This window comes from Sphaerodactylus townsendi, linkage group LG11, assembly GCF_021028975.2.
Source record: "Sphaerodactylus townsendi isolate TG3544 linkage group LG11, MPM_Stown_v2.3, whole genome shotgun sequence".
Classification (NCBI taxonomy): Eukaryota; Metazoa; Chordata; class Lepidosauria; order Squamata; family Sphaerodactylidae; genus Sphaerodactylus; species Sphaerodactylus townsendi.
The window spans coordinates 70,371,819-70,384,388 of NC_059435.1; the positions used below are offsets into that span (position 1 = coordinate 70,371,819).

Consider the following 12,570-nt stretch of genomic DNA (forward strand, 5'->3'; position numbering starts at 1 on the left):
TCACGGCTCAGATGTTCAGGAATTCCACAGATTCCCATCCGGCCCCACCAGCTTGGCCAGTTGGGCCTGCACTCTCACTTGGCCCAATTGTGGCCATTACTGACCCAGAAACTGATGATGGGATTCAGTTCCCTGAACAGGAAGGCATCATTTAATTTCACAGGGATATCACTGTGTTTTAAGTAATCAGGTGTGACATTCCCACAGTGATGATACCTGCCAAAGTTCAATGGCAAAGTTTGGTTCAGTGGAGTCCAAAGTTGCCTTGGACTGGATACTTGGCCTCAATTAATGTAATTTTATTGGTATCTATTTTTATTTTTGAAATTTGCCAGTAGCGGCTGCATTTCCCACCCTCGACTTATATGCGAGTCAGTAGGTTTTCCCAATTTTTTGTGGTAAAATTAGGTGCCTCAGACTTATATGCGGGTCGACTTATACACGAGTATATACGGTATGTTTCCTGAGATCTCTGATTTATCCTGGTCCTACAGAAGAGGCTGGGAGAAGAGTTCTATCTGCCTGCAATCATATCTTCACATCCTAAAGCCCCTTTAAAATCTGACTTGCGGTTTAAAAAAAATATCTCAGCATTCTGTCAATTCTTTGCTGTTCTAGTGAAGTCCAAATGTGTGCGCACAAGCACACCCACCCCACCCCCAGCAGGCTGGCTGGCTGGACATTTGTGTGCATGTCTCTTGTGGTGGTAGTAACTAAAATGATACAACGAGCTTTTATATTTAATGGTGTACAAGTTGCTTCTTGATTTGAGTCATGCTTGACCAGCACCACAAGAATGCGCTGAACTCTCTAGCATTTCCCTAATTGGTCAAAAGTCATCCGTTTACCCTTAAAACTGGAACACACAATTGTGGCATTTGGCAAAATAATTCAGTTGCTCCAGGCTCCTCTGAAGATTATCCAAATAACAGCTGTGGGAGTGGGTCAAGTGAACAACCCTGCCTAGTTTGCAAACGGGCACTCTCTTTTATCTAGCTGTTGTTCCAAACGGCTGAACCCAGAGTGATATACAACACAGTTCTTGCTAAGTGCGTAATCAGAGACAGTATATAAATTGTGATCTTCAGTAGAGCTTTTATTGCTTCTGCGTTTACCCGAATAAGGCTTATCTTACACATCTTCTAGCAGTATATTAGATTCCCGTCCCTTAGACGAGACTTTTCTCTCAAAGGAATACTAACTGTGAACCCTCCCCTGTAAAACCTTGTCAACACAAAAGTTTTCACAGTCTTTTACACATTAAACATGGTCTGAGCTGTCAGGTGGTTGGGTCATCCATTGGTTGTCATTTCTTCCTTCTTTGCTATCAATCACCCTGTGTTTTGGATTCTTTTTCCCTCCAGGGTGATCAGCTATGAAGAAGGGAAAGCTTTAGCAGAATCCTGGAATGCAGCTTTCTTGGAATCATCTGCTAAAGAAAATCAGGTAACGAAATGGATTTTGAGTCGTGTTGCTGAGGAGGGGCAGGGGACAGGCTTTCATCTCTTTGATTGCCAGAGTGTAGTGGAAATGTCAGGCACTTGGGCTGTCATGTAACCACTTCAGACGCTTGGAAATACTGACTGGCATAGCATGATCATTTGATCCCAGTAAGAAATGTTTGGGGGCAGGGATATAGTTAAATGTTTTGGGGGTTTTTGCAGACTTGTTAGTGCTGGGCCAATTTTATCTAGTCTTTTAACAGTATGCAAGCACCCTGTTCCTCAGACTTAGGTTTACTTAAGTTTTGCACTGCAAGATAATCTTAAAAGGATGAGAGTGGTAGGCTTTAAAGTACTAGTGGTTTAGACCTAGTTTAAAGGTAAAGGTAGTCCCTTGTTCAAGCACTAGGCCAGGGGTCTGCAACCTGCTGCTCTCCAGATGTTCATGGACTACAATTCCAAGTCCTTGCCTTCGCTTTTGGGTATGCAACCAGTCTGTCAAGGACTTGACTACCTGTTGGAGTACCAGATCATTTGCCACGTAGAAGGGAAACCTCTGGAGAAGAGCGTGCTGATGAGCTATGAGCCCTGCTCTGGACTGCGCTCAAATTTAATTGGCAGCAGAAATATATTGGGTTCATTTGCCACTGACAAGAGATTGTTCTTGGGAAGCTGCATTGTACCGGCAAACACCGTTTTGATTTGATTAGCTTTTAAATCACACATGAGATACGGTGCACATCTGGAATTTAATGAGGCACTGTTAGTGGATTGTTGTATTGCCCTTTTAAGATGCTTAAGGGACTGTTTTGAGTCCAGTGGAACAGATCTGGAAGCAAGCCCAGTTCGGAATTGCACCTTGTTGGGAAATAACTCTTGCTAAACTGAACATGGAGAAACAATCACCAGATTCTATAGCACACCAAATTTCAATCGTTAGATTCTGTTTTTCATTTCTAAAGCTGAAAAGAGTATTTTTTCATTGCTGTTGAATGAGCTTTCCACATGACTACCTTCTGTGATTGAAAATCTTCAGAAGTTTCAGTGTAAGTGAAGTTAGGAGGACAATTATAGGGGACCACTCTAGTGAATAGAAAAATGAGAACATAAAAGACATCCAGAGGTGCTCAGGTGCCCTTCTACTGCAATATGCTTCTTGAGGGCTAAAGTGGGTGATTGATGCATTCTTCGAAGGCAGCAGGACCTGTTCAGTCCCTCCATAAAGTGGTGCTTCTTTCCGTTAACTCAGAAGACAGGGCTGAGTCAGGCAACTTGATCCCAAAACATTTAACATCTAAAACATACTTGAACCTCAACAGACTTTAGTCCCAGTCCCTCACCATGTCAGTGTTTTCTGGTCTGTCTGATTGGGTCCTGCTGAAACCAGGATGTCCCAAGAGATGAGCAAGTGGCTCTTTATGTGCTGCCTTTCCAGAAATTTAAGACTGCTTGCAAATTTTTTTTAAGTGTCAAAACTACAAATCAACAGTTCAGAAGGTAACTTAGCAGCTTGAAACAGTACAGTGAACCATCACGTAACCTGCCAGGCCAGTGTAGATCAAAGAGGGGTGTCTTATATTTGTGAGATTTTTAACATGGGCTTTTCTAATGCTCAGAGGAAATAACAGAGCTTCCAGTGGAACAAAGCATCACTGTCCCGTACTGGCCTCTTGCCAGCCCTAACAAAGCTTCCATTCACATCTGTCTTAACCATGGTGCACAAACCTGGCTTATCACCAAGCGTGTGCTTCTCCCTCCTCCCGCCTGCTCTCATGGAAAGTGACAGCTGGAACCAACGTCTGGTTAATGGTGATGCGTGAGTGGGGGCAGGGGAGCAAGCCGGGGTGTTTGTCCAAGTAGGTGGAATTCTAAAACAGGATTTAATCCAGGCTTACATTCTGAGATGCTGCCACATAGGGACTCTCTCCATGTAGCACCTCAGTAAACTGGCGTGGCGTAAAGGTTGAGAGCGGTGGACTCTGGAGAACCAGGTTTAATTCTCCACACCTCCACACGAGCAGCAGACTGTAATCTGGTAAAGCAGACTTGTTTCCCTGCTCCTCCACCTGAAGCCTGCTGGATGACTTTGGGCCAGTCACAATTCTCCCTGAACTCTCGCAGTCCCACCTACCTCATAAGGTGCTGGTTGTTAGGAGAGGAAGGGAAGGAGTTTCAGCCTCTTTGAGAAAAGCAGGGTATAAATCCAAACCTCCTTCTCTTCAGTTACAAATGCTTCTGCATCCGCAGTGGCAACCGAGCATCTGCATGAAAGCCTCCGCTCCCTTGTTCAGCTCTCAGCAGCTTCCAGAAGGCTTTTAATTTTTAGAAAAACCTGCGATTGCAGTAGGAGCAGCATGACAGTTCATTGTTCAGCAGAGCATTATTTCCTGAGCTTTTCTTTTTTCTTGTTAAGGTTTCTAGCTATTTTGTTGGTGGCATTACAAGGTGAACTGTACAGCCAGTACTTTTCCTCTTACAACTCAACATCCAAAAGGGCTAGAGACTTACGGCCCAATCCAGATGTGGGGGGGGGAGATGAATCATCCCATGGAGTGGGCACAGGGCTGCACCATCAGATTTGCCCTCCCTGGGACACTTCTCCCAGTGGAGGGGCAAACACACCACCAGCCGGCCACTGTGTCCCTCCAGGACACCCAGACATGGCACTGAGCACCACATCAGTGCTTCTGCGCCACCGCCAACCCCATTGGTGTGGCAGGGGCATTGCCAGAGGTAGAGCCAGTGAGCTTCCACCACAAGTTTGCAGAGAAGTGCTCAGTGGCCCAGACCTTGGACTTAAGCTACCCTTTTGGGTGGCATAAATCCATTAGGCCCTCTGCTGGGCTTTCCTGTGATGGGGAGGTTTTGGGGGGTTTTCCTCCCTCTTGGCGTCTGTGATGGTGGGGTGCCACCACAGCGGCGCATCCCCAGCAGTGTGGGGCTCTTGATTGAGCTGTCCGTTTCTTTAAAATGAAAACAGGGAGCCAGCATACTGTTGCAGTAGCTTGCTGTGCGTTAATGCCATTGCGGTATCTTACTAATGTGGAGGAACCAGAGAAAATGTGTACTTTCTTATTGACATGGCACCCAACATCACCCTGACTGCAGTCTTTGCAAGAGGTTGGCATCAAACCCAGTTTGGACAAGTTTGCTGCAAAGCAGGGGGAAATGTGGAAATGGGACAGATAGAGATTGATGTCATGTGGATGCCACCCCCAAAATAATACAGCATTAAGGAAGCAAAGGTGGAGCAAAACATCCACGTGGAAACAGTATTAAGGGGAGGGGCTAACTCCAATTAATTGGCTTTCCCATATTTGTATGTCGCTGGGAAGCAGCATTAGTTTCAAACCGCAGTTCTGCAGAAGAGGGGGAGAGGTTCACAAGGGTGAGTCACAAAATAAGACAGATTTGTTCCTGTTTTTTGCTTGACCACAGAAAGGCGTCTAAATGCACAGAGAAAGGACTACACTTTGTAAAGATTAGACCCACCACCACCTCCAGTCCAGCAAAACGTGCGAGTGGGTCCCATAGTTATTTAGGTGTTTTCTATTCTAAGCTCCCCCTGCCACAATGGGGCTCAGGGCAGGAGAGCCCCCATTCGTGCCCTGGATCACTTTTGTTCTTTGGACATAACAAGCGGTCCTCTCAGTGGACCGCAAAGAAACATGTTCTGTCTAGTTTTGCTGATATTGCAGCTATTTTTAACTGGTCGATATGTTTGTATGATCATTTCACAGCGTGGTAACATTTCAAACAACCTTGAATGCCCCCATGGTGGCAGAAGAGCAGCAAAGACATTTTCTACTTTGTTTTAAAATAGAAGGATGCATGGCTCCCTTATCAGGCACAGTGCCAGTGGACGCTATGCCGTGACTAGACTTCTACTATCGTATCCAGAAAGTGCTCGAGAACCAGCATTATCCATTTATTATTGCAGTTTATTTTATTTCACTTAATCGATATGTCACTTTGTGACCATAACACTCATGTGCTGGTGTTCATATATCAGTGTGAGGAAAGAGAAGGCTAAAGCAGGACAAGCAATCTCTTGAGCACTGAAGAGTGCTTTTGGACATGCAGCTTGAACTTGGAAAGAGGTCTGTCCCAGCTTGGGATGGCCGACAGAGGTATCAGGTTACAGCAGAGAGCTGAGTCTAGTCTGAGAGTCCGTCAGCATCAGAACTCCAGTCCAAGGATCAGAATGCACAGAATCAACAAGTCAGAGGAAGCGTTGCAGCAGCCACGTGCTTTGTTGCGTCCAGGCCGGTATCCTCTGCAAACCTGCTTAATATAGGGTCTTCTAGCACGTTAGGCTTCATCCTGTGAAAACTCTGCTTCCCCCTGCTGCAGAAGGTGCTTTCTTTGAGCTAGCAGGCACGCGCTTCTTTGTTTAATTTTCAAAACCTCCCTGCGTCACTGCCTTTGTTGACATGTGGGCTCAGGTGAGCCAGGTGCATGAATCTCTGCAGCTGGATCAGGGCTGGATGCACAGCCTGCTTCTGGAGGCACTTCTGAGTCTGAATCCCGACCTGCCTGTTGTCCACCCTGTAGAGCCTGCAGGGACCCTGGCTACTCCAAGCCCAGCCCTTGTTGGTTCCCAATCTGGTCTGGGCTTACTGGGCTCTGCTCATCCCTTGATTTCTCATCACTTGGCTCTTGGACTGAGGACTCATGGCAGGTCTCTTTCTGCGGAGCGGGTGGGACACTTTTCCCTACAGTTGCATGATTTAACAAGTGTAACATTCATCTACTACTAGCATCTACTACTAGCTAAAGCCAGCCCCAGTGCACCAGGGTGATTACTGCAGCCTCAGTCGCTTCACTCCCTTCCAAGAAGGTTTTTTTGTGAGACTCAATGGCTCTTCTCGCTTTTGTTCTAGACTGCTGTGGATGTTTTCCGGAGGATAATTTTGGAGGCAGAAAAAATAGACGGGGCTTCTTCACAAGGGAAATCTTCGTGCACAGTGATGTGATTGCACAATGGCGGCCGAACACTGGGAAATACGTTCTTTGGCCTCCGGAAGCAAAGCTGCCCCGCTCCCTTTCACAGCAAAACTCTTGCTTCTTTTTCTTCTGTTTAACCTGAACAATGTACAGCCGGTTGGAGAATTTCCCTTCAGATTATGTTAAACTCTGACTCCTGTGCAAAAGAAAGGCTTCACTTCCATTTTCAAATTTTAAGCAATCATATTTTCAATTTATATATTGTATTTCTTAATATTATGACCAAGAATTTTACTGGCATTAATTTTTCAGTGTAGTTGGGTTAGAATAATCATCCCGATGATGCATATTGTTACACTACTATTAACTAGGCTTGAATATCAGTGTTTCTTTGTGTTAAATGTATACTTGTAAATAAAATAGCTGCAAACCTTAGTGTGCACTTTTCTGATCCTGGTTTTTCAGAGCACCTGAATGAACATTGACTTGCAACTTTCCCGAAATACAAGATTGAACGTGATATTTCTCTGTTGTGCTCAGAAGACAGAAGAAAGATGCTGCAGTATTGAAATGTATTAATGGACATAGTTATTTTTCCAGGGTTTGAATAAGAATTGTGGTTTTTCTTTGCACTTGGAAAAATATGGCTGTCCCCCTCCCATGTTAATACCTAGCTTAACGGTCCAGTTACCCATTAGTTGGCACCTTGTGAAGCCGGTTTTTCTCTGGTATTATATCTTAAGACGTCTCCACATCTCTAATTTGGTCTACAAAGTATTGTTAACCTTTAACATACCATGGCAGTATTTGTCTTCCAGAAATAGATGTTGTGGAAAGAGATAACTCTTTGCTGATAGTAGCCTACCACACTAAATTCTTGTTGCCTTAAACTTTGCTATAATGAGACTCTTGTTTAAAGTGTTCCCTTAAAGTACAGACTGTAAAAAGAACAACAAAAGCCATGTAACACCTTTTATTAGGATCAGCCGAAATGAGGGTTAGTCACAATAAAAGGGTTTTGTTCTTAGATTTTCCTTTTGGTGATCCAGGCCACCCGTCATCCCTTAAGAGGGAGGAGAGGTTGCTATCATAACAAAAGCCTACAAAGTGATTTCCTATATCCAGCCAAGACCAAACTCTGTGTACAGAAAATACCGTGTGCTTAAGTTCTTGTCCTACATAAATTGCAGATTTCAGAAGAGAAATTCTCCCCTGATTTATGTGGCTTTATTCTGGTAGTCAGCACCTTCCTTCGGGACAAGAAGACTTCCTCTCCTGAAAACCGCGTCATGCTACAGGAGAGGTTGGTGGTGGAACAAGATAGTGTGAGCCAGTGTATGCTGCCAACTCGTTACGTTTGCTTTCTGCTTGATGCAACAGGTCATTCTGTTGCTATTCCTTTTGGTGATCCAGGCCACCCGTCATCCCTTAAGAGGGAGGAGAGGTTGCTATCATAACAAAAGCCTACAAAGTGATTTCCTATATCCAGCCAAGACCAAACTCTGTGTACAGAAAATACCGTGTGCTTAAGTTCTTGTCCTACATAAATTGCAGATTTCAGAAGAGAAATTCTCCCCTGATTTATGTGGCTTTATTCTGGTAGTCAGCACCTTCCTTCGGGACAAGAAGACTTCCTCTCCTGAAAACCGCGTCATGCTACAGGAGAGGTTGGTGGTGGAACAAGATAGTGTGAGCCAGTGTATGCTGCCAACTCGTTACGTTTGCTTTCTGCTTGATGCAACAGGTCATTCTGTTGCTATTCATGTGGCTATGTAGTTGCTATTATTGGCTTTCATAGCTTGCTCTAAGGCAATGATGGCGAACCTATGGCACGGGTGCCAGAGGTGGCACTCAGAGCCCTCTCTGTGGGCACGTGCAAACAGAGTTGCCCCCCCCCCCCCAACACATCTAGGCTGGCCTGGGCCACTTGGCTTGATTATTAGCATTAAACCTAAGACCTAGTTTTGGGAAAGAAGTGAAGGTAACCCTGTTAAGCGCTGTTAAACCCCACTGATTTTCATGCGAAGAACTAAAGCACAATCCTTTACCTGGGAGTAAGCTCAGTTGCTGGCAATGGGGCTTGCTTCTGAGTAAACCCTCCTAGGGTAGTGATTCACCTGTTGGAAGAGTTGCACGGTTGCTTCAAAGCATAGACACCGACTACCACCAAGCTTACTCCTGAGTAACGCACGCCTTGGAGCCAACCGTTTTCCTAAACGAAAACCTCAGTATTCAGGTTAAATTGCCGTGTTGGCACTTTGCGATAAATAAGTCGGTTTTGAGTTGCAATTTGGGCACTCAAGTCTCGAAAAGGTTCGCCATCACTGCTCTAAGGGGTGCAGTTTCTTTGGTGGTGAGGGAGAGTGCCGTCAAATCACAGCCAATTTATGGCGACCCAATAGGGTTTTCAAGTCAAGAGCCGTTCAGACGTGTTCTTCCATTGCTTGCCTCTATGTTATGACCCTGGACTTTCTTGGTGGTCTCCCATCCAAATATTAACCAGAGCTAACCCTGCTTAGCTTCTGAAATTGGGCTCTCCCAATAGCACAGTTTGTGAGCTGGATTAAAATATGTGGTTTTCCACATCACTTATAGATGTCTTTGGGTCCGTTGCTGGCTTTATAGCCAAGTCTACTAAGTTGTGGGGTGTGCCATCTGCCACATGAGGAACGCTGACATGCAAACATGAGCATAAAAAAATAATGCAGTCTCTGTATGTTGTCTAATCTCCCCGAGCAGCAGGCCCTGTAGGTGAAGAGTTTGCATCACTTCAGTAAATTGGAGGCTGGTTTCTAGAAAATCTACAGGCATTCCTTCCCCTTGTACCTGTGCTCCAATATGCACGGGTCTGGTAGAACTGGATGTGCTGCTGCCATCTGTTGAAATGTGTGCTGTTTAATAAGGGGAGAATCCTTGCTTGGATTTCCTTTTGAAAAATCTGTGTTGCTAATCTTATGCATTTCGGGTATGCGGAAAATCTTCCCCAGCACCCAACAAAAATGCTAGTGGCTGGCCTCAGCACAAAAATGCATTCGAATCAGGGTTGCAGTTCCTCATGGTCTGGGGCTTGCCAAGAGCAGAACAGCGAAACGGCATCTGGGGCAGGATGGTTTTCACCCGCATTCAGGACTGGAGATGAGCCTTCTCTGGCTGCCTCCTCCGTCCTTCCCTCGGAGGCCTGGTGCTACTTGTCCCAGTTTTCCTGTCCGTGAAAAAGGATGATTATCATTAGCTCTGTCCCCAGGGGAGATGTGGAGATTAATTAGCTCTGTATCTCGAGCGCTTTTAATGTATGAAATTTGCCTGCTAATAAATTGTGCATCAGTACAAAAATAACCCACACTCACCCATTTGAGCTCACTCCACATCGCTTGTTACAGAGGCATTAATCCAATACAGACTTTGTGGTTAGCATGCCAGAGTAGGAACTGAGAGACTTGGGTTTGAATCTGCACTCTGCCGCGGAAGCCTGCGGGGTGATTGTCTCAACGTAACCTACCGCATAGGGTTGTAAGCCACTTTGGGTCGGGAGAAGGGTGAAGTATAAATGAAGTAAATAACATGAAGACTATTTGACTGGTCTGTCGTTTGGCAGAGGAGCCAGGCCTGTTTAGAGCAAACCCCTGTCTCTTTCCAGCGTTGCACACCGAATTGTGTTAGGACAGTGATGGCAAACCTGTGACATGCGTGCCAAAGCTGATACATCACAACATTTTGGGTAACGCACCAACACTTCACCAGCACTCAACAACTATTCTCCCTGTTGAGTTTAAGTGATTTTTGTAATTATTTGATGTTCCTGTACATAATATATAGCACCATACATGATTGGATTATATTTTTTAAAATAAATGAAAATGTAAAGAGTTGTTTCTCTTTCGTCCAGGGCTGGGGTGACTCTCAGGCAGATTCAAATTAGCCATTTTTCCGATTTTTTTTACACGTAAAACCTAAAAGGTTCGCCATCACTGTTATCGCTTGTTGATCAGTACGAACTCATTTTGCAACAGGCATTCAAAGCACTGCTCCTGTCAATGAAAAGGCCTGGCTCCTTGGTTTATCTGGCTGAGTGATCGTGCACACACACACAGTGGCCACAAGTCAGCTGCGACCAGTAGGGTTTTCAGTGCAGGAGATCTTTGGAGATGGTTTGCCATTGCCTGCCTCTAACTGGCCCAAGGTTACCCTTCGAGCTTCATGTGGTGGAGCGGGGAATCCAACATGGTTCAGCAGATTAGAGTCTGCTGCTCTAATCACTGGTCTACGGCTATATTTAATAAAGTGTGGAAATTGACTCTTAATCAATACATCATGTTGGTGTACCTGCATATATAAAACTAGTGGGGCCCGGCCTCGTGTTGCTGTGGCTTATTGTGGTGAAATGGGAAAGGAACAGTATCAGCAAATCAATTGCAGAGGCCAGCAGTACGTGCTCATACAAACACACAGTCTGATACTGTGCGATGCCAGTGATGTGTGTGCCCGCATTCCTTGAGGGGGAATGGAAAGGCACCCTGCCCACACATCTGGGCTGGCTGGTCATGATCCTTTACCTGAGAGTAAGTTTGGTTGGTGGCAATGGGTGTCGCTTCTGAGGAAACCCTCTGAGGGGTGCGATGCAGCCATTCAAAGTATGTCACGGTTGCTGTACCGAGCTTACTCCTGAGAAATGCGTGCCTGGTTTTCTTAACTGTAACCGCAGTATTCAGGGAATCTAGGATGCCTGGCCCCTCTCTCCCGTCCCTTGCATGTCACCCCTCACTCTCTTCCCTCCCTCACTTCTCTTCCCTTGCATGCCACCCCTCCCTCCCTTCCCTTTCCCTCCGCTATGGTGGGTGGGTCATATCAAGATGCTGGGCCCCCTGCCTCCCCTTCCTTGCATGCCACCCCTCACTGTCTCCCCTCTCTCACTTCTCTTCCCTTGCATGCCTCCCCCTCTGTCCCTTTCCTCTCCCTCCCTCTCTTCCCTTGCATGCCACCCCTCCCTCCCTTCCCTCTCCCTCGTGTGTATGTGTGTGTATGTGTTTCACTTCCACTCAAGTTACTGCCTATGTACTGTTTCCACTGCTCATATTTGGCCATCTGAGTGAACATTCTAAGCAGCACGAACATTTTAAGGGTGACAGTTACACACAGGCAGCTGCATGTCCTTCACCTGGGAGCGCCAGGAAAAAGGTGTTTTACCTGGGCCAGGTGTGAAATTTCAGGTATGTGAACATCTAAAAACACTCGCCTGGCTGACTATAGTGGCTGGGAATTTTCAGAGGAATTGGCCCAGCAGTTACTGAGGTATACTGTCATCAACAAAAACACTGTTAGCTTTTTATATATATAGATATTCATAAGGCTGCCATTGGTGCTATTTATTTTCTAGACTGTAAATGTCCTTGTCTCATCTCCGTATGTTACCCATGAAGAGCTGAAGGCCAGTGGTAATTAATTTGCATGCATGTCATTTGGTCCTTCTCTAGACTAATCAATCTAATTTTTTTAAATCGTCTAAGAAGATTCAAGCCCATTTATTTGTATTCTGCCCTTTAAGGTGCTCAGGGGTGGTATCCATAACTCTTTCTCCTGTTTTTGTCCTTATGACAACTCTGTGATGTTAGGCTGAGAGAGTAAGCGATTGACCCGAGCTCACCCAATGAATTTCTTGATCGACTGCAGATTGGAACCCAGACCTGAGTCAAAATGAAATGTTCCTGACCATTATACCATAGTGGCATAAATGCCTCAGTTTAACTACTTTGACATCTCCGTGCAGCCTGTGCAGATCCTCAGTTCAGATACTTCTGGAGTCAAAGCTTATGCATAAAAATCCTTTGAAGTTGGCAGGTTGTTTGTCCAATGTAAGGGTAGTAAAAATAAATGTACGTTAAAATGGGCCCAGGCTGTAGGCTGGCTGCTCGGATGATACGTAAAGCTGCCCCAGCCATATAATCCTATTACTCATCTTTCTACGGACAAGCATTTTCTGGAATTTCTTGTGATCCCAGGTGCTATTGAGGAATGTTGGACTCCGTAATTGGGAAAGTGGTTATCTTTGGGGATGCTTGGAGTAACAGTGACTTTGTTAGTCACGCCCTAACGCCGAAACGGCTGGACAGATCGCCCCCAAATTTTCACAGGACGTCCCTCCCCCGTTCTGGGCAGGTAATCGGACCTTCAAATCGTAAAACGT

General features: G+C 45.5%; 1 protein-coding gene across 1 annotated transcript in view; it reads left to right on the plus strand.

Annotated features, from left to right (window-relative positions):
- The window catches only part of RHEB (Ras homolog, mTORC1 binding), a 34,220-nt gene extending 27,396 nt beyond the window's left edge, over window positions 1-6,824 (plus strand). Inside the window, exons 7-8 of the mRNA XM_048511021.1 lie at window positions 1,365-1,446; window positions 6,326-6,824. Of these exons, the coding sequence (XP_048366978.1) occupies window positions 1,365-1,446; window positions 6,326-6,418 (175 nt within the window). The 3' untranslated portion in view covers window positions 6,419-6,824. The remainder of the gene's footprint in view (window positions 1-1,364; window positions 1,447-6,325) is intronic.
- The last annotated feature ends 5,746 nt before the right edge of the window (window positions 6,825-12,570 follow it).